The sequence below is a fragment of the Saccharomyces eubayanus genome, chromosome XVI, assembly GCF_001298625.1.
Source record: "Saccharomyces eubayanus strain FM1318 chromosome XVI, whole genome shotgun sequence".
Lineage (NCBI taxonomy): Eukaryota > Fungi > Ascomycota > Saccharomycetes > Saccharomycetales > Saccharomycetaceae > Saccharomyces > Saccharomyces eubayanus.
Window position 1 is genome coordinate 152,661 of NC_030975.1, and position 20,953 is coordinate 173,613.

Genomic DNA, 20,953 nt, shown 5'->3' on the forward strand with positions numbered 1-20,953 from the left:
TCATGTCAGACTTTGTATACAGCTGCAAAATATTTTAAATATACTAGCCAAGGTACTGTCCTTATTGTTATTGTTATTGTTGTTATTGGCTTGACCTTGGGGTTGACCTCCATTGTTATTGTATTGTGGTTGAGGTTGAGCATTATAATTATTGGCGGGTGCAGCCATTCCGGTACTACTTCCCGGGATTTGCACACCTTGCAACTCAAGTACCAACACTCCAGAGTTGCCCTTTTCCAAATGGTTCCTGATACCATGTTTAGCACAATATTCTTCAATCGACGGCTTGAGCTTAGCGATCCCGTTTTGCGAATGCAACCCTTTCCCAACAATGACGTTCAGTTGTGGTTCATTGTGGTCGGTAGCGAATTTGATTCTTTTTTGAAGAATAAATAGGGCTTCCTTGACGTATAGCCCATGCAAATCAATCTCGTTGCTAGAAGAGTCGGCGTTGTTTTCCACAAACACATATTCGGCTGCTTGCATGTTGTAATCCTCTGCAACTTTCAGTTGCGCCTTACTCTTCTCGCTTAGCTCATGAGCCGACTTCTTATCACCCTGTTGGTAAGCAGTTTGCGATTCATGACTTAACTGGTCTCTTTTCTTATATGCGTCGTCAGCTAGCTTTCTCAATCTTTGGTACTCTTGGTCAGTACTATGATTATAGTCCCTGACTGGGTGCTGTGCCCCGACAGCCACACCACCTGCTCCGTTCATATTTCAGTTACGCTGCTGTAACTTTTTGCTCCACTGATCATCACAGAAACGTGGTTGCTTTTTTCTTATTTTTCTCGAAGGGCTTGTTACTTTTTCATTAAGCCGTTTTATGCGGAGGCTATTTTTATCGATTAATATATTTTTTGGACGTGGAGAAAAAAACCGCTTGTAAAATCCGTACATTTCCTTCAACCCACTCTCACCCTACTTTGGATTCATTTTCTTTTTTTTTTGGGAATTGACCAGAGAGTCGCCATTTTTAAAAATCACATACCCATTTGGGAATTCATATATAAAGTGAAATATTTCATCATTATTCTTTGAGAACACACTATTGTTAATCATATAGAATTACTTTTGGATACGCCTAACTTAAACCAAACCACAGGTCTCACCAAAATTACAATGTCTTCTCAGTATGTCAGAAACTTTTAACGTGGCCCATTGGGTAACTAATTAATATCGGTTACATTAGAATATTGAAATATCCAGATGTATTGATATTCCAGGGAAAAGCGATTGGATGATAAAATTAGTGAAGAAAAAACAACTGACTGATTCAGTTCAGTTTGTTCTGACTGGATTTTATGAACCGAGTTATTTGAAGTAGTACATCTTCTCAATATCTTTCGTAGGGGATTTTCATTTCTATGAACAAAGGCATTGTTTGTTAATATCTATTACTTGTGATACACCAATAATTTCATTAATAGATTATTTCCAACATGTCTCTGCATCTCCCTTCCATCGAATGAAAAGTGGTGTTTTCAATTCGATGTAACTGCATCTTTGATCCGTATTGAACTTTCATGCTAACATTTTTTTTTTTTAGAAAAATCTTGACTCCTGAATCTCAATTGAAAAAGGCTAAGGCCCAACAAAAGACCGCTGAGCAAACTGCCGCCGAAAGAACTGCTCGTAAAGCTGTATGTTGATTTACTGCGCTTATAAAAATATTATCATTCATTTTCAAGTGAGTTCACAGATATAATATTTTACCAAGAAGACTTTTTTTCTTCAGTTTTACATTTACTTGGCATATGTCAATTCGGATAAATTTCCTATTGATAATTAGTCTTCAACTATTTTTTGTTAATTTCTTTTTTTTGTGATGAAAACCATTCCTTTTTCTCGACTAGTCTTTGACAATGCTGTCGTTTAATCACCATCTTTCGGCTGACCAATTAAGAAACAAAAAATGTGAAAATGCTAAAAAGATGTAAAACCATGCTGAAAGAATGTTTTGTAAAATTTATACCGTGCACTCTCACTGACTAAGATGATAATATGTGAACACTTAAAAAAAATTTTTTTTACTAACAAGCATAAATTATTAAATTCTTAATATCATTTTCTTAGGCCAACAAAGAAAAGAGAGCCATCATTTTGGAAAGAAACGCCGCTTACCAAAAGGAATACGAAACTGCTGAAAGAGACATCATTCAAGCCAAGCGTGATGCTAAGGCTGCTGGTTCTTACTACGTTGAAGCTCAACGTAAGTTAGTCTTCGTCGTTAGAATCAAGGGTATCAACAAGATCCCACCTAAGCCAAGAAAGGTTCTACAATTGCTAAGATTGACTAGAATCAACTCCGGTACCTTTGTCAAGGTCACCAAGGCCACTTTGGAATTGTTGAAGTTGATTGAACCATACGTTGCTTACGGTTACCCATCCTACTCTACCATCAGACAATTAGTCTACAAGAGAGGTTTCGGTAAGATCAACAAGCAAAGAGTCCCATTGTCCGACAACGCTATCATTGAAGCTAACTTGGGTAAGTACGGAATCTTGTCTATTGACGATTTGATTCACGAAATCATCACYGTTGGCCCACACTTCAAGCAAGCCAACAACTTTTTGTGGCCATTCAAGTTGTCCAACCCATCTGGTGGTTGGGGTGTCCCAAGAAAGTTCAAGCACTTTGTCCAAGGTGGTTCTTTCGGTAACCGTGAAGAATTCATCAACAAGTTGATCAAGTCCATGAACTAAGTAGTTGACGCCGGAAGGCGATATCTCTCGATGTATAATATAAAATAAATCATTCATATATAACCAATCATACCACATAACGTAAGAAAGCAATTGACTGGATCAAACAAATATGCGAAGAGGGCTTTGCTCCCATTTATAATTGAGGCCTGTGTGATGAAACAGCCAGAAAATCGTGTCACATAGGAATATCCCTGTAGCTGCGCGCAGTCCGAACCGTGCCATATGCCTTTAACGATGGCAACATCAAACCCTATTTAAAAAGAGAAGGAAGACTACAGTAAACGAAGCGGTTTTTTATCTTCTAAAGTATTCAGCATTCCTGACTTCCGGTACTTCAGCCAAGGCCATCTATTAGTTAACGAGAGCAAAATGTTTGGAGTAAAAGATGCTATATTCAAAATCAAACGTTCCTTTGGGGGTACAGATTCTTCAGACTCCACTGCCTACACTACAGCAAACCAATCCCCCTCCCAAATGAAAGATAATCATAACCCTTTTCGAAAAAAAACGACATCTAATAGAACCATGGTCGAGGACTGCACCTTACCATCAGTGACGCTGAATGGCTATTTTCCCTCAACTAAAAACAAGCTCCTTACTCCTGAAATGTGCGATGAAATAAGATCCTTAATGCCTACAAGAATACAACTGTACACAGAGTGGAATCTTTTATATAGTCTTGAGCAACACGGGTCTTCACTGCACTCTCTATATAGTAACGTTGCTCCAGATAGTAGAGAGTTTAGAAGAGTGGGGTACGTATTAGTAATAAAGGATCGTAAGAACGGGATCTTTGGAGCTTATAGCAATGAAGCATTTCATCCCAACGAACACAGACAGTATACTGGGAACGGAGAGTGCTTCTTATGGAAGCTAGACAAAGTGCCTGATGTTAATATATCTGAAAAGGAGGATCCTAAGAAAGAAGACAGAGAGGAAAGATGGAGATTTTCGGGTTATCCGTTCACGGGAGTTAATGAATTTGCTATATACTGTACGTCTAAATTTCTTTCAATGGGTGCAGGTGATGGCCATTATGGCCTTTTGTGCGATGATGGGCTCCTCCACGGTGTATCGAACCCTTGTCTAACGTATGGTAATGATGTTTTAAGTGCAGAAGGCAATAAGTTCTCTATAGTTGCTCTGGAAGTATGGCGAGTGGGATAGGTTACCATTTAATTAAAAAAGTCATACTATATATATATTTATGAATAAGACTCAATTAATGATAGCAAAAAGCATTTCATATAGAAAGCACATATTGTATGAAGTGGGCGGAAAAGGGCGTCAATATCTTGATAGTCATATGTTTCCACTAACTACTATTTGGTGCTTAAATAGGGGAGTAATTGTTTGAGTCCATCCTATTATGATCAAAAGCCCTTTATCTTTTCTTTCTTGATTCTCATTAAAAGGGCATATCCAGACTGAGAAAAAACGAGTTATGTAACGACCTTTTGGTGTAAAAAAAAAAGAAAACGAACATACAAAGACACATTGAGGCAGAGGAAGTCAGTGATCGCAATTTAAATAAAACCGGTACTACATCGCAATGACTTCTTTATATGCTCCAGGGACAGAGGATATTAGGCAAAGGCTACGTCCCTTTGGGTTTTTCTTTGAAAAATCATTGAAAGATCTGATCAAGGGTATTAGGTCTCATAACGAAACACCAGAAAAGCTGGACCAATTTTTCAAACAAGTGTTAAGTGAGTGTCGGGAAGAAGTAAACTCTCCAGACTTGAATTCTAAAACAAATGCGGTTCTTAAATTGACCTATTTGGAGATGTATGGCTTTGATATGGCATGGTGCAACTTTCATATTTTGGAAGTCATGAGCAGTAATAAACTTCAGCAAAAACGTGTTGGTTATCTAGGTGCCTCACAATCATTTTACAAAGATTCTGATATTTTAATGCTTGCCACCAATCTACTGAAAAAAGACCTGAAATATGATGGAAACAATGATGTCGTGAAGGTTGGAATTGCATTAAGTGGCCTTTCTACAATAATCACCCCCTCATTAGCAAGAGATATAGCTGATGACCTTTTCACTATGCTGAACAGCACTAGGCCATACATAAGAAAGAAGGCAATAACTGCCTTATTTAAAGTTTTCTTGCAATACCCAGAGGCTTTAAGAGACAATTTCGATAAATTTGTTTCTAAGCTGGACGATGATGATATCTCTGTGGTCTCTGCCGCTGTGAGTGTCATTTGCGAGCTTTCAAAAAAAAATCCACAACCGTTTATTCAACTTTCACCCTTATTGTATGAAATCTTAGTTAGCATTGACAACAATTGGATTATTATAAGATTACTGAAGTTGTTTACCAATCTTTCACAAGTGGAACCGAAATTAAGAGCGAAGCTTTTACCAAAAATACTAGAATTGATGGATAGTACTGTCGCGACTTCCGTGATCTACGAATCTGTCAATTGTATTGTTAAGGGAAATATGTTAGAAGAAGATGACTTCGAAACTGCAATGACCTGCTTAGAGAGGCTGCACACATTTTGTGATTCTCAAGATCCAAATTTAAGATACATTAGTTGTATATTGTTTTACAAAATTGGTAAAATCAATACAGATTTTATTTCTCGGTTCGATCAACTGATCATACGCTTACTATCCGACGTTGATGTCTCCATTAGGTCAAAGGCAATTGAGTTAGTCGAAGGTATTGTCAATGAAGATAACCTAAAACCAATCATTCAGACATTGATGAAACAATTTGTGGATGAAGATGTGGTCATTCTACAAGCCGGTAATGTCGTGTATGAAAGATCAAAAAGAATCCCCATTATAATACCAGAAAATTACAAGATCAAAATGGTCAACGTTATTATATCCATTTGTTCTGGTGACAACTATTCCAGTGTCAATGACTTTGAATGGTACAATGCAGTTATAATCGATTTAGCCATGCTTTGTCAAGAAATATCTGACAAGACTCTTGGATATAAAATTGGAGAACAATTGAGAAACTTAATGATAAAAGTTCCCTCAATGAGGGAAGTAACTATTACCAATATCATAAAACTTATTTCAGAGGAAAGTATTAACAGACAGTTGCCTACCATAATGAGAGAGTGTATTTGGTGTCTTGGTGAATTTTCTGCGCTTGTGGAGAATGGTGATGACTTGATAAAAGTAATGATTGGTAACACCGGCTACTATTCTCACAGTGTACAGGAGGTGTTGATTTTAGCGCTCCTTAAAATATTCAGTAACTGGTGTAACAATGTTCAAGAGGATAAAGGCATTGAAGTTGAACTGATGTTAAAGGAACTAATAAAGTTTTTTGAAAACTTATCTTTTTCAAGTACATTTGAAGTTCAAGAAAGAAGCGTTGAAGTTTTAGAATTTCTAAAGCTAAGTTTAGAAGCTTTAGAGGAGGACTCAGACGGTCTGCCAATGTTACTAAGTGAAGTTCTACCAAGTTTTTTCAATGTCTATGAACTGGCACCAATCGCGCGTGGTACTCAATCAAAGTTGGAAATAGATGAGGCCATTGATTTAGAGACTCCATTTTTGACTAAGGAGGAATGTGATGAATTGTTAGATGATCAAAAGAGTGACTCGATGGGTAGTGACCTGATTTCGGATACATCAATGGACGAACAGGGTGATCCAGAATATATTGATTATTCAGATACATCGTATGAAGAAAAGGAGAAATTGAACGATCATGACAATCCGTTTGAGATTGAGAGAAAAAAAGAGCGCATGACAAATCCTTATTACCTTGATGAAGAAGATGAAGGAAACGCTGAGAAATCAAAAGATTTATTAGTTTTGAGTGAAGATGATAGCTCTAAAACTAAGCCGGAGACTATCAGGTTAAATAGACAGGATAATGACTTGAAATCCTTGAGCCTGTTTACAGTTGAAAACGGTGAGGAAAAGAAGAGCAAGAAGAAGAAGAAGAAGAAAAGAGTCCAGGTCTTATCCGACCAACCTGTTGTTGAAATCACCTCGAAGAAGAAGGAAGTTTCTCCCAATCTTCATGGCAATGAAACATCTACCACATCTACTAAGATAGACAAAATCAATCTGAAAATGCGTTCCAAACTTGAAAATTTTGACTTTTCCAATTTCGGAACATCGAGTAATTCGGTAAAAGAATCACAGCAAGGAGGTGACCTTAAAGAAGATGATGATAAAGAATTAAACCGTTCGGAAGGCAAACTCAATGAACACGGAAATAAAAATGATTTTAGTGATGCTGAGGAGGTTATAGTCATTAAGAAGAAGAAGAAAGGCAAAAAATCTAAGTCAAAAATTAAACAAAAATCAAAAAAGGAAAATTCTCCAGAATCAAAAGAATAACTTCGAGACCAGACCCAGAACGGTCCAGAAACTAGCTAATAAATGGAACGAAAGCAGTGAATCCTACAAGGCCAGTAATTCTTTATATAGATTATAAATCACTTTTAAGTATTTAACTTTACATTATATATCATTATTGTGCGTGCATTAGCCGAGAGCGGCGCGTTTGACAGTAACGCGAAAATAATAAAGGGCATGAAGTTCCTGTAAATCAAAGATGACTTCGAAATTATACTTACATGTTTTTATAGTGTACGACAGCGTGACAAGATCCAAGCAGTAGATACATGTCATTCAGGGCAACCATCACAGATCCGGGGAAGCAGAATATCTGGTTTCGTGCGATTTATGTTCTATCTACAATTCAAGATGATATCAAGATTACTGTGACGACAAATGAGTTGATCGCGTGGTCAATGAATGAAACTGATACCACGCTTTGTCAGATCAGATTTGAGAAGAGTTTTTTTGAAGGATACGAATTTAAGCCTCATGAAATCGTGTTTGGGGAGAATGGGATCCAAGTCATAGACGATACGTACGGTGATAACCATAAACTATATTCCTTCCGAGTTAATGGAAAGCACTTGACAACTATTTCGAGAAAGCCAGACAGCGACGGCATAAAATCATTCACTATTGCAGTCAATAATACTTCTACATGTCCTGAGTCGCTCGCAAATAGGTTGATTGTAGTAATTGAAATGGATTCGTTGATAGTAAAAGAATACTGTCCTCAGTTTCAGCCAATTAAATATGATCCTATTATAATCGATTTGAAGTACAAAAGAAAATTTTTGGACGTTTTTGGAACCGCAGCTTCCGATCGGAATCCGCAAGAGCCGTTGGACCCTAAACTATTGGAGGTTTTCGTAAGTACTGAACGTGAACTAACATCTGCTCTATTTAATGAAGATGTTGAATCAGACATACGGAAAAGAAATCAACTAACAGCTGCTGACGAAATAAATTACGTCTGTTGCAGCTCAACACTGTTAAAAAACTTTCTAGATAACTGCAATGTAAACGTGACTGACGAGGTAAAACTAGAAATTAACGTCCACAAGTTGAGCATAACAGCATTTACTAAAGCAGTGTACGGAAAAAATAATGACCTATTGAGAAATGCATTAAGTATGAGCAACACTATTAGCACATTAGACCTTGAACATTACTGCCTCTTCACAACCGTAGACGATGAAAAAGAAGAGAAGCGATCACATAGCAAGCGTAAAGAACATACAAAAAGCATTGTTTTTAAGCTAAAAGACTTCAAAAACTTTATAACCATTAGCCCATCCTGGAAAAGTTCACAAGGTGGAAATGACAATATAAGTTTATGGTTCTGTCATCCAGGAGATCCTATTCTGATGCAAATGCAGAAGCCAGGTGTGAAGCTAGAATTAGTTGAAGTTACCGATAGTAACATCACCGATGATTCAATGGGAGGGAAGTATATAAAGGCAGCCATTTCGGGCCCCAAAGAAGAAACCGGAAAGCAAGAAGTCAAAGAAGGGTATGAAAGCCCGCTAAGGAGTAGGATTGCGCTTCATAGAGAAACCCAGTCAACTTCCGTCACTAGCACTCGGAAGAGTCCTCTAAAAACATCATCTCTTGTCCCAGGTAGTGGTAATGCGGTTACCAAGAGCTATAGAAATAACACGGCAAAGAAGTTATTTGTAGAAGAGCAGAGCCAAACTATGAGTTACGGAGGAAAGAGCCTGTTCGAGCAGGACATTTTGGTTAATACAAATGTGAATAAGGAAAGGATTCTTAAAGGTAGTGAAGCTTACCAGTCTAATGCGTTGAAGAGGTCTAGAAACGATATTCGTAATGGAGCCGAAGATGCTTCCCAAGAGTCAACCGTCGCAAAAAGAGCCGATACCACAGTGACTTGGGGAAGAACATTACCAACTTCGGATGACGGGGTTTCGTCCAACGAGGTCAACAAGAGAGAAATGCTAAAGAGAGAGAAACTAAAGCATTTACAGGGTCTGATGCATTCTAGAAATGGTTCAAATAATAACAAAAGTCAGGACGATAAGGAAGAGGAAGGCGGGCTGGGCCCTACGCAAGTTGAGAAGCCAAGGGGTTTGTTCGATTGACTGGATATCATGCTATTTCATTTAACCTAGCCAAAGTAACCGACATGAACTACCCACGAACGCATTATCGATCATTATTCTTGTTTTCCAAACAGTCTCAAATTGGTTGATGTGCGGCTGAAACGGCCATCGCAGTCGGAAAACAAACTAAAATTTTCAATAGTAAATTTAATATCTGCATAGCTTTTACATAGACAAACATCGCCCTATCGATATTTATTGTAAAGGAGTTGCAAGACTAAATATTTATCAAATCTCAAGTGATCAGCTTGACGTAACGTGGGTTATGCATTACAATAATTTTGGAAACGGGAATAACGATGGACAGCCTAGGCTTCCCAAACCCACATACTCAGGAACATTATCAGATGATTATGACGAATCAAAGGTTAAAAGGCAAAAGACGGAGCCTACTCTGAATGTAGGTTTTTCTTCCAATTTGTATTCGAATACTCCATATTACGAAAACTCCTGGAATACCGATTATAATTCTCAACTTCATACTTTCACTCCCCATAATCAATATTACCACCCATTACCGCAATCGACCCAATACGAATTTCAAAATTCTTCAAGTTATACGCAAAATGGAATACATCCAACGAACCACGATACACGGTATCCACATCATCCAGAGATACCAAAGCAACCATCACTATATTTTGAAGCCGCTCCTCCTCAAAACCGTAATACTAACTATCGTACGTCAATTAGCTATGAAGATGTCACAATACCAGTTGCAAAGAAAACGAAACTAGTCAAACAAGAAAAGAACATGAATGCTACAGGTACTAGTGAAAAAAATTTAAAGCCTACAAGTCGGGTTCCAGCTTCACTTAAATTCGAGGAAAACATAATAAAGAAAAAAAATTTTCCAAGCTCTAATGTCCAAGACAGCCTTGATTCTGAACTGGATGAAGACGAAGATGAGCAGCGACAAGAAGGCGAAGGCGCAGGAAAGGTGGTTTTGGTTCCTGGGACTTCTATTGCATTAGTTACTGACGATGATATTAAAAAGTGGAGGGAGGAAAGAAAGAAAATGTGGCTATTAAAAATTTCTAACAACAAAACGAAACATATGCAAAGCATGGGTATAAAAGAAGACGAATTGAAGGGTCAGCCGAGCATTCTGAGAGAGTCTAGGAAAGAAAAACAATTCATTCAGAGTATTCAAAATCAAGTGCAGCGGGGAAATCCGAAAACTGATTTAAACATTAAATTGATTCAGCGAGAGTTCGCGAATGAAAACTCTCAAATTTTGGATTTCATAAAGGAACTGGGGGATGCCAATTTGCTAGAGTATGAGTTAACACAAGAAGAAAAGGACGTACTTTTTGGTACCCCTGAAGATAATACTAGAAACAACTATAAACCAAACTACAGAAACAGGAATGCTAATTCAAATAGAGGCAATTTTTCTAGGAATAGGTAAATAAATCTTTCAGACACTAAAACTAAAAAAAAAAAAAAAAATATGGAAGGAACACAACAATTCACTGTGTGCTGTGATGGGCACATGAAACTAATTTTGAAAAGCCTTTACTGCCAGGTTACTCAGAACGGTTGTTACAGCAGCCCCAAGGAATGAACCAACAATGGCACCTTGATAAAATGAGCCCTTGTTCTCTTTAGGAATCGCGCTTTCTGAAATATCTTTTTTCTTACTCTTCAAATGTGATTTCGTGGGAGATGTTGTAGCTTTGTGCTTCCTGATTCTTCCCGGCGAGATAGCCTTCTTACTATGTGCTTTATTGTGAACTGGCGGATTTTTATTGGGGAGTGCTTTGTTATTAGCCTTACTTATGAGAACTCCATTGATATTTTTAGTACTTCTATTTTTTTCTTCTGGTTCTCTAAGCTTTTTCTGATCGTCTTCTTTATTCGGCGTACTTAGAGAAGTATTATCGTTCATATTCAGCTTTATCAGAGAATCGTTTATACGTGTTCTGTTCCTTTTTTATATCTTTATGGATTTATCTTGTGCTCAAACGTAAATAAAATGTGTTCTATATATATCGTATATCTTAATTAACGCACATTTCTATTTGTCTCTATACTATATCAGGTTTTCATTACTATATATACCTGATCGGGGATAAAAGCTGTTTCAATTCCGTTTTACCATGGCGTTAATAGGAATTCAAAGTGTTAAAGTAAAATGGTTTTGGTGCCCAGAATATGTGGAAAGGCATGTCTTGAATCATTTCCCAGTTTGTTTCCGACGCCTCGCGTTTGGTACCCTCGCTCGGATGATTGATCTGAAACAATTGTAAATCAGAAAGGCAGATGTAATTACAAGGCTTTTCTATTTAACGTTTTTGGTATTCTGTATATCCGGATCAGTGTCTATATTTCTCGCGTATCGGTGGGCTGAAGCCACTTGCCATCACTCAAATCGGAATACATCCAAGAGTTTTTCTGCGAAGCTACACCGGTGGATAAATAAAAAGGAACCTCGCTACATCACAATGCACTCACTTTTTGAGGTTTCGGACCGTTTCACCTTTGCAGGACTACTTTTTCGTTTAGACGCCTCTTTTTTTGGTGGGCTTTCTGATTTTTTTCTAGAGTGGCAGTTCCTTCGCTTAGTTTCTAACATTGTTAGACGTTCTTCTTCTTGCTGCTGTAAACGTCTAGCCAATTCGCTATCATTTTCAATTTGATGAGCCTCTTTGAATGACCGATTATTATTTTTAAAGCCATGTTCAGTCTCATTTGCCGGCGACTCATCATTTGACTTTGCGCTACTGAAATCACCAGCAAAAAAGGCATCACCTGACCCATCTACAGAACCTAGAGACTGCCACACGATGCCTGTACAATTCTTAAACCCAAAGTCTGTGACCAGTGTGTATAATTGATCTTTGTACTTGTACAATGTAGAGAAATGGTCGTTTCTGAATAAAATTGAATATGTGTTCTGCAGTGTCTTTTCTCTTAGTTGTCGTAGCCCGATGTCTGTTAACTGCGTTGGTGATTCGTTCAAAAAAAGTTCAATATGCATAGCATCGTCCAAGATTTCCTTCGAGTTATCTTCTTTCATAAGGCCGCTATTTATATCAGCTGCTTGTGTTAAGATTCTTTGGGCAGATTCGTAAGAGTAGTGACATACTTTTTCTTTTATTGCATCATCTATACGATTATCGATTACCCAACCATGGACGAGATCAACGTCAAACAACCGGAATATTGACATCTCTTTACTATTTTCAAAGGATCCGTTGAATTTGGGGTTAACGTTCAAGCCTTTATGTAATTGGGGTAATATTGTTAATAATTCATTTATGTCAGTACCAGCTTTATCTGTAAATTGTAAACCGATGTTGGCTAGCACTTGAACGAGTTCTCCTAAAGGGACTTCATTTCCTTTGTTCACCAACTTTATTAACTCACAAGAAATTTTGGTATGACTTGGGGAGAGTATTAGAACATTCGCAAGTGCTAAGAGCGCACAAGGTCCATTTTCGTTTTGCAGTAGAATTCTATGGGTTTCACCGTTTATTTCGACAGTTTTCGCCGTAAAGTTCAAGTCCATGTAAAAGTGTTTGAGCAAGGCAAAATTGTATCGATGAGGAAGTTTGAGAAACTGTCCACGGAGTATCTTACTTTTTAGTGTAAACACTTGATTCAACGTTTTCAAGACCCTTTTTTTGTTACTTTCTGATTTTATTGCGAAACGAAAAAGATTCGCTTGATAGGTGGCTAAAATAAAATAGACAAGAAAAACCAGTGGAAGTTCGGTTGAAGTCCTCGTAGAGAAGCTAACTCCTTTTCGTAGTGAGTTAAATAAAGAGATACTTAATTATCTGTTTACAAAGTTGTTTTTACAAAGTTTGGACATAAGAAACATTTTAACTAGAGAAAAGAATAATGAATTAGATAAAGCCATTTTGCTGAAGGAAAGGTAAAGAAAGAGGTGTGTAAGTGGAATGAATAGACCAAATAGCATTTGATAATGAAAAATGTAAAAGAAATTTATAACAGGGCAAAAATGTTTTTTGTTCTGAGAGATGCAGCGAAGATAAGAATTAAGTCCTAGTTCAATTCAGGCAGGAAAACAGTTAAAACATAATTTATGTGTGGGATTCATGCAAATTATATCAATTTACTTCTTTCGTAGTTTTTTCATTCCAATTAAAGAGTTCAAGTATAATGTACAAGAAGAAAAGTGGATAGGAGGACTGCAAATTGAAAATCTATTTTTGTAGTTTTGCCAAACTATCTAATAGACTTTGAACATTATTTCCAGCAGGTTGCTGATGATGTTGTTGTTGTGGGGGTTGTTGCTGATGTGGAGGTTGTTGTTGCTGTTGTTGCTGTTGTGGGGGTTGCTGCAGGGGTTGGCCTTGATGTGGCATAGGTGGGACTGGAGATTTTGCAGACATATTTTGACCATTGTAATTATTCATAGGAGGGGGCGATGGGTTCATCGAAGCATATCCACCCAGCTGTTGCTGCTGTTGTTGGGGAGCCTGGCCTTGCATTGATTGGATTAAACCAACCAATTGCTGTTGAGCGTGAGGTTGCTGTTGCTGTTGCTGAGCCATGGAAAGTAGATTTGACACAACGTTTGGAGGCAAATTTTGAATAGCAGACAATAGTTGTTGCTGATCCATTGGAGTTTGGGAAGAAGGCTGTGGGGGTGGAGCACCTTGATAACGACCATACCCTTGAGGCATTTGTTGTTGTTGTGGAGGTGGTGGCGCAGACACAGAACTTTGGTAGCGACCGTAGTTTTGGTTGATAGGGATTTGGGCCTGTGCCGCATAACCTTGGTCGTGAGATGGTGGGGGCATTCCATATGATTGGCCATAAGGTTGTTGCTGCTGTTGTTGTTGTGGAGGAGGCATGCCGTAATTTTGGTAATAGTTCGGTTGAGGAGGTGGTACAACAGCCGGCGCAGTTGGCACAGGAAGAGGAGGAGCGCCATATACATTTTGTTGATGGTTCATGGCACGGTAGTCGGTGGGACGGGAACTATTTCTATTGTTTTTGATATTATTAAAAATTGCAACCGCATCTTCAGCAGAGATGCTAATATACTCATCGAATTTTGTTTCGCCTTGTGAACCTCTATAGAAAGTTTGAACATCAACATTATGCGTTTTGTTGACTAATACAACACCCCATACACCATCATATGCGACATCGTTAATCATTTTGCCTAATTCCATTCTTGGCTTTAAGAAAATCATATCGGTTTCCAAACCGGTACCATCCCTAAATCTGTTAAATACCTCACTGGCATAAGTACGGTCCGCGGTTCTTTTAACATATATAACACATGAAGGTGTGTGTCTTTTGGACTTCTTGAAATTAGCACCGTTATCATCATTGTAAATATCGGCAGATTCGGTCTGGAATGGGCGTTTAGCAGAAGAAATAAACGTGGAACTGCTATTGGTGCCATGATCACCATGATCAAATTGTGGACGGGCGTTAGAGCTGGAAACTTCCAATATCAATTTTTTGCCGAAGTTCATTTCTTGTGATTCGCATTCAATGGCGTCCCTTACACTTAGGGGATTATCGAACTGAATAAACCCGAAGGCGTTCTTGATGTTTATTTGCATGATATGACCATATGGAGAGAAAATTCTGAACAAGTCTTCCTTGGACACGTTCTTAAGTGGTAAATTACCAATAAATAATCTTGACTTGGGTGGAATATTATGCATTTCTGTAATCTTATTTTCACCATGCAAGTAAGCAGTGTAACGGTCGTGTTCCTCTTCGGTAATTGGTTTAGACAAATCAGCCCTGGGTAATCTCATACGTCTTTGAGCATCCGATAATGGAGGTTTTCTTTGGTCGATGTTTTTGGCACTACCTGTAGGGGCTGGGGCCATGGTTCCAGCCGTCGCGACAGGAGCTTCTTGCACAGGTGAAAAAAGAGCTGTATCAGAGTTTGAATTTAGCATTGCCAAGATGGCAGACATTTTTTCATCGTGTGGTAAGTGCTGGAACTGAGGTAGATTTAGCATATTACTGTCCATGATATATTTGACTTGCTTCTGTAGAAGCTCATAATTAACATTTTCCATGTTAACTGATTGAGTATTCTCATTTTCTTCACCACTTACTTCGTTCCCAGCTGTATCAGCGCCAGTTTGTTCTGTTTGTAATTCTTCATTTGGACTATTCATACTAGTGCTCTCTGCTTGATCATCTTTAGGTTTATCGCTTTCTTCCTCCGCCTCTTCCTCCTCCTCGTCATCATCGTCTTCGCTAGAACTATCTAATTCTGCAGAACTGTTGCCATTTCCTTGCTCTTCCTCCTCTCCTTCCTCATTCTCGTCCTCCTCCTCCTCCTCCCCTTCTGCGTCCTCCTTTTCTTCCTCTTCTTCATCATTTACATCTTCCAGTTCATGTTGTTCTTCATTTTCTTCCTCTCTTTCGGCTTCCTGTTCTTCTTCCTGATCATTAGATTCGCTCTGCTCATCGTCGTTAATGTTGTTCATCGACTCGTTTTCGTTAGAGTCGCTACCCATAGACTGTTCGGGAGAGGGAACATCTTGAACCTCAATGTTATCGTTTTCTTCTGACATGTCTTTCAGGTATTTATCGGATTATAAAAAGCACAATCAAGAAAACACGCAAGTTAATTCTTGTAAAACAGTTAAAGATAACACTTGTTGTGTGTGACAACTAATATAAGTGGTGAAACGACGCTAGAAAGATCATTCATTACAAGTGGCGAAATTGGCAGTTTTGTTTTTTTTTTGCCTTTTTCATTCTTTCTGTCTTTTTTTTCCGTTCGACAATTTCAGGGTTACACTACATCACGTGAAACGGTGTTCCACCAAGAGAATGTCAGGACCAGAGATGAGCAGGATGAGCAAGACGAGCAATGAGAAAGCAATAGAACAGTTTTATTTAAATATTGGAATATGTACGAGCGGTGTATAAATATGTTCCGAGGTTGTGGTCTATATACATGATTAAATAGTCGTTTACCCCAAGGAGTTATCTTAAATTATAAAGGTTGATTTGGAAGTTTTGGTATTCCCTGTTTGTGAGCGCAATAGCACCAGGAATAAATAAAATGGAATAAATGAAAGAAACTGAATTAAATAAAGTACACTGTTTTAAGAAGTCCAGGTAGCCTGCACCTGTCTATATCTCTTTCCTCAGAGCATTATTCTTCTTAACCTCCTGCTCGTGAGTCAGCTGAAGCTTGTGTTGTTCCACAGCCGGCGAATCAGATTCAACGGAATGCGCTGGGCACGGCAGTATAGAACCGATGGCCACGGATGCGAATGCAATAAGGAACGTGGAAAAGTACAGGTTGTTTACTACTTTATTCCTCGTAACAGCCCTCATAATATGTACCTGTGTATGTGTGTGTGTGTGTGTGTGTATTTGAACTGGCCTTTCGTGCCTGCAAATAAATAAATAGAGCTCTAGATTTCTCTGGTGTTTCTCGAGGAGCTTATGTTATCGTGGAAGGGCAGCGTTGGTAGCGCTAATCTTGCCAAAATCCTATATATACCCAAACTACAAACACGGGGAGAAAAGCCATCACAGCACAGAAAAAGAAAAAACCCTTGCAGAAGGCGGTGCAAGGGTTTCGGTTTTTAGGGACATAAGCACGTGACTAATACTTATCACCCACACACCTGTTGCTATGGGTTACCGTTCCTGTTTTTTTTTGAACCCTGAACATTAAGGAGTCGTGCAGGCACGCAAAGCCAGGGGCTCTCCGATCGTTTACGTGTCACCTAAGCGCGTTTAAGTCTCTTTTTACTTTTTTTCATATTTTTTTTTTCATTTTTCACCTGCGCTGCTTTATGTGAGGTTTGCTTCTGTAGTGAATGATGATGATAATGAAACTTATCAAACAAGAAGTTAAAAAAAACGATTGTTTCCAACAAATCTGTATTTTTTGAGGGTTTCGACTCCCTTTTCATTGGCATTATAGGCGTTTAGTCAACGTTGGGTGAGAAGATATTTACGTCAAAACCAAATCACGATGTCGGTGTCGAGGATATGGAGTAGCGTCGTACATTTCTTTTCTGTGCAGGCGGTTGATTCACGCATAAAGCCAGATCCTGAATTCAAAAGACGACGGAAACTGTTCATTAGCTCCTCRAAAAACGAAACTGGTTCATCATCCATCAAAAGCATAGTTTCTACTGTCAGTGGCACTACTCGTAGCCCAGTGAGCGGTTCTAATAACCCATCTTTATCACTATGGAATACGTGGGAATTTAGACTATATTATTTAGCGTTTTTAATAGTGCTTCCGTGGATGCTCAAAGCTGCCCTGGCTACAAGTTCCGATTCCAACCCGAATTATTACAAATATAGTGGCCTGCTATCTCGTGGCTGGCTTCTGGGGCGTAAAGTAGATAACAGCGACTCTCAGTACAGATTTTTTAGGTCAAAATTTTTCCCATTGTCTGTATTGATACTACTACAAACTGCATTGAAAAAGCTTTTTATTAAATTTAGTAAAAGCTCCAAGATATATTTCGATTTTGCGTGCGGTCTAGTTTTCATCTGCTTATTTTATGGTATCAATTCCATCAAGTTCTTCACGCATGCTTTTATCTTTTTTACTTTGGCACATTCGTTGAAGAGAAAGCGTTCATTAGCCACATTAGCAATTTGGTCTTATGGTGTCTTTACGTTATTCATTAACCAAAAAGTGAGGAATTTTCCTTTTAGTAATATTGCTACAATCCTGAACCCCATGGACCATTGGTATAAAGGCATTATCCCAAGATGGGACTTTTTTTTCAATTTCACATTGTTACGTTTATTGAGTTATTCTATGGACTTCTTGGAAAGATGGCATGAACAATTGAGTCCGCAACCTACAACAAATTATGAGGATAACCAGCCCGAATTCAGGAAAAGTTCATCTGTTTCTACTTTACAAACCATTTATGAATCAGGTAAGAATAGCGCCTTGGACGAAAAAGATCGAATGGTCGCAGAACATCACATACAGGATTACAATTTTATTAATTTCATTGCTTACATCACGTATGCGCCATTATTCTTGGTAGGCCCAATAATAACTTTTAACGATTATCTTTATCAGACAGGAAATAAGTTACCTTCTTTGACGAGAAAAAGCATAAGTCTATATGCCCTAAAAGTATTTCTAAGTTTGCTTTTGATGGAAATCGTCCTACATTTCTTCTATGTAGGTGCAATAGCAAGAACTAAGGCATGGAGTAACGACACACCTTTACAACTAGCCATGATCGGACTGTTTAACTTGAATATCATGTATCTAAAGCTTTTGATACCATGGAGGCTCTTTAGACTATGGGCTATGATTGATGGTATTGACGCGCCGGAAAACATGCTACGATGTGTAGACAACAACTATAGTTCACTAGGGTTTTGGAGAGCTTGGCATACGAGCTTCAACAAATGGGTAATCCGCTACATATATGTCCCGTTTGGTGGTTCCAACAATAGAATATCAACAAGCTTTGCCGTGTTTTCATTCGTAGCGATATGGCACAATATTGAGTTTAGATTATTATTTTGGGGATGGTTAACTGTCTTTTTGTTGCTGGCTGAAACTTTTGTTACTAAATGTTTCATTAAATATAGATTCAAGGTCTGGTATAGATTTTTTTGTGGTGCTGGTGCCGTAATAAATATTTGCATGATGATGGTTGTTAACCTATATGGATTCTGTTTGGGCGCAGATGGTACGAAACTCCTATTAAGGGACATCTTCAGTACTTTGTCTGGTTTAGAGTTCTCTCTTATGGGTGCAGCAAGCTTATTCATTGCCGTCCAAATAATGTTTGAAATTAGGGAGGAAGAAAAAAGGCATGGCATCAACTTGAAGTGTTGATTAGGTTATTGGACAGATCATGGAGTTTACAATTTTATAAAAATCTAAATATACGAAAAGGTTTTTTTTCTGGAAATAAGTATAGTTCCTTTCCTCCGAGTTGGAATTCAACTTTAGCCACAATAAAGTGGAATATCGATGGGAATTTACTCCTTTTGATAGGAAAAACGAAAGATACCAGCTCCAGGATTGTAGTTGTAATATGTTTACAAAGATCTGATGAGCATAAAAAGAACTTAAATTATGCCTACATTTGTCGTTAAGAAAAAGGTATTCTGATATTCTCAGCTATTACTTTTTTGCCCTCTGCTCATTAAACACATTTTTCAGAGCGTTTAAGGCTGAAAAAAATAAAAATAAAAAAGAAAAGCGGAAGAAAAGACTAACGTCTATTAGTCATTACCTCAAATACAAAGCCACTAAACGAACCAACCAGCATGTTCCCGAGACTGAAATTGAACCACCCAATGAGGTGGTCTAGAATCTATAGCACACTTGATTCACATGCCATAAGATTGACGAGCGGCTCAAAATTTGTAAAAATAAAGCCTGTATATGGCTTGAGGGGTAGTTCATCAGCAGATTTCGTGTCCCCTCCAAATTCCAAATTACAGTCTTTGATCTGGCACAATCCGTTACAGAATGTTTATATTACAAAAAAACCTTGGACTCCGTCTACAAGAGAAGCGATGGTCGAATTTATAACACATTTGCATGAGTCATACCCTGAGGTGAACGTCATTGTTCAACCAGATGTTGCAGAAGAAATTTCTCAGGATTTCAAGGCCCCCCTTGAGAATGATCCTAACCGGCCTCATATACTTTATACTGGCTCTGAACAAGATATCGTCAACAGAACAGATTTACTGGTAACGTTGGGGGGCGATGGGACCATCTTACATGGTGTTTCTATGTTTGGGAATACACAAGTTCCTCCGGTTTTAGCATTTGCTCTTGGGACACTAGGATTTTTATTACCGTTTGATTTCAAAGAACATAGAAGAGTTTTCCAAGAGGTAATTAGCTCCAGGGCGAAATGCTTACATAGAACGAGATTAGAATGTCATTTGAAAAAGAAAGGTAACAGTTCGTCTATCGTAACCCATGCCATGAACGATATATTCTTACATAGAGGTAACTCTCCCCATCTCACTAACCTAGATATTTTTATTGATGGTGAATTTTTAACTAGAACCACAGCAGACGGTGTGGCATTAGCTACTCCAACGGGATCTACAGCATATTCATTATCCGCAGGAGGGTCAATCGTTTCTCCATTAGTACCTGCTATCTTAATGACCCCAATCTGTCCACGTTCTTTGTCGTTTAGACCATTGATTTTGCCTCATTCATCTCACATTAGGATAAAAATAGGTTCAAAAATGAACCAAAAACCTGTTAAAAGTGTGGTGAACCTATCTATTGATGGTATACCTCAACACGATTTGGATGTCGGCGATGAAATTCACGTCATAAACGAAGTCGGCACTATTTACATTGATGGTACTCAACTCCCAACCACGAGGAAAGCTCAGCCTGAATTCGAGAATTCGAAAAAACCAAGAAGATCTGGGATATATTGTGTGGCCAAGACCGAGAATGACTGGATTAGGGGAATCAATGAACTTTTGGGCTTCAATTCCAGCTTTAGACTTATCAAAAGACAGAGTGACAATGAATGAGTCGCCCAAGACGTAGGAAATTAAATAACTCATCGATAAGATCGAGTCCATACTCAACAGGTGAAAACGGTTGTTATTTCTGCGTTTGCACACAGAACTTCATTTTAAGTACTCGAAACACTTCTTGTTGAGAAATTTATGTGTCTGCTTTTAGTTTACCTTGCTATGATTGTATTTTATTTAACACGCAGCATCAAGAGACAATTTAATAATACATATTCTAGCAATAAATAAAATTTGTACCTCGACTTCTATCATGAAAGGCGAATCAAGCTGTGTAGTGTATTAAGTTTTAAGGTTA

At 38.2% G+C, this 20,953-nt stretch overlaps 11 protein-coding genes across 11 annotated transcripts; 6 read left to right on the forward strand and 5 right to left on the reverse strand.

The window, feature by feature from the left end:
- Window positions 1-717, reverse strand: DI49_5268 (Smr domain-containing protein; the record flags this gene model as incomplete). The annotated part of the gene is made up of 1 exon (XM_018368261.1): window positions 1-717. The coding sequence occupies one exon, from the start codon at window positions 715-717 to the stop codon at window positions 1-3; it is 717 nt and encodes a 238-aa protein (XP_018218841.1).
- Window positions 718-1,526: 809 nt separating this feature from the next.
- RPL7B (60S ribosomal protein uL30) lies at window positions 1,527-2,706 on the forward strand (the record flags this gene model as incomplete). Its single annotated transcript, XM_018368262.1, has 2 exons — window positions 1,527-1,643; window positions 2,077-2,706. 2 exons carry the CDS (start codon window positions 1,527-1,529, stop codon window positions 2,704-2,706), a joined length of 747 nt encoding a protein of 248 aa, XP_018218842.1.
- A 372-nt stretch (window positions 2,707-3,078) lies between these two features.
- OXR1 (Oxr1p) lies at window positions 3,079-3,876 on the forward strand (the record flags this gene model as incomplete). Its single annotated transcript, XM_018368263.1, has 1 exon — window positions 3,079-3,876. The coding sequence occupies one exon, from the start codon at window positions 3,079-3,081 to the stop codon at window positions 3,874-3,876; it is 798 nt and encodes a 265-aa protein (XP_018218843.1).
- Window positions 3,877-7,329: 3,453 nt separating this feature from the next.
- DDC1 (Ddc1p) lies at window positions 7,330-9,147 on the forward strand (the record flags this gene model as incomplete). The annotated part of the gene is made up of 1 exon (XM_018368264.1): window positions 7,330-9,147. The coding sequence occupies one exon, from the start codon at window positions 7,330-7,332 to the stop codon at window positions 9,145-9,147; it is 1,818 nt and encodes a 605-aa protein (XP_018218844.1).
- Window positions 9,148-9,433: 286 nt separating this feature from the next.
- RSA1 (Rsa1p) lies at window positions 9,434-10,579 on the forward strand (the record flags this gene model as incomplete). Its single annotated transcript, XM_018368265.1, has 1 exon — window positions 9,434-10,579. The coding sequence occupies one exon, from the start codon at window positions 9,434-9,436 to the stop codon at window positions 10,577-10,579; it is 1,146 nt and encodes a 381-aa protein (XP_018218845.1).
- Window positions 10,580-10,669: 90 nt separating this feature from the next.
- PRM3 (pheromone-regulated protein PRM3) lies at window positions 10,670-11,059 on the reverse strand (the record flags this gene model as incomplete). The annotated part of the gene is made up of 1 exon (XM_018368266.1): window positions 10,670-11,059. The coding sequence occupies one exon, from the start codon at window positions 11,057-11,059 to the stop codon at window positions 10,670-10,672; it is 390 nt and encodes a 129-aa protein (XP_018218846.1).
- Window positions 11,060-11,605: 546 nt separating this feature from the next.
- Window positions 11,606-12,682, reverse strand: MIY2 (ubiquitinyl hydrolase 1; the record flags this gene model as incomplete). The annotated part of the gene is made up of 1 exon (XM_018368267.1): window positions 11,606-12,682. One exon carries the CDS (start codon window positions 12,680-12,682, stop codon window positions 11,606-11,608), a length of 1,077 nt encoding a protein of 358 aa, XP_018218847.1.
- A 661-nt stretch (window positions 12,683-13,343) lies between these two features.
- On the reverse strand, window positions 13,344-15,695 carry NAB3 (Nab3p; the record flags this gene model as incomplete). Its single annotated transcript, XM_018368268.1, has 1 exon — window positions 13,344-15,695. The coding sequence occupies one exon, from the start codon at window positions 15,693-15,695 to the stop codon at window positions 13,344-13,346; it is 2,352 nt and encodes a 783-aa protein (XP_018218848.1).
- Window positions 15,696-16,263: 568 nt separating this feature from the next.
- Window positions 16,264-16,470, reverse strand: COA2 (Coa2p; the record flags this gene model as incomplete). The annotated part of the gene is made up of 1 exon (XM_018368269.1): window positions 16,264-16,470. One exon carries the CDS (start codon window positions 16,468-16,470, stop codon window positions 16,264-16,266), a length of 207 nt encoding a protein of 68 aa, XP_018218849.1.
- A 649-nt stretch (window positions 16,471-17,119) lies between these two features.
- On the forward strand, window positions 17,120-18,970 carry GUP2 (putative O-acyltransferase; the record flags this gene model as incomplete). Its single annotated transcript, XM_018368270.1, has 1 exon — window positions 17,120-18,970. The coding sequence occupies one exon, from the start codon at window positions 17,120-17,122 to the stop codon at window positions 18,968-18,970; it is 1,851 nt and encodes a 616-aa protein (XP_018218850.1).
- A 437-nt stretch (window positions 18,971-19,407) lies between these two features.
- POS5 (NADH kinase) lies at window positions 19,408-20,652 on the forward strand (the record flags this gene model as incomplete). Its single annotated transcript, XM_018368271.1, has 1 exon — window positions 19,408-20,652. One exon carries the CDS (start codon window positions 19,408-19,410, stop codon window positions 20,650-20,652), a length of 1,245 nt encoding a protein of 414 aa, XP_018218851.1.
- Window positions 20,653-20,953: the final 301 nt, after the last annotated feature.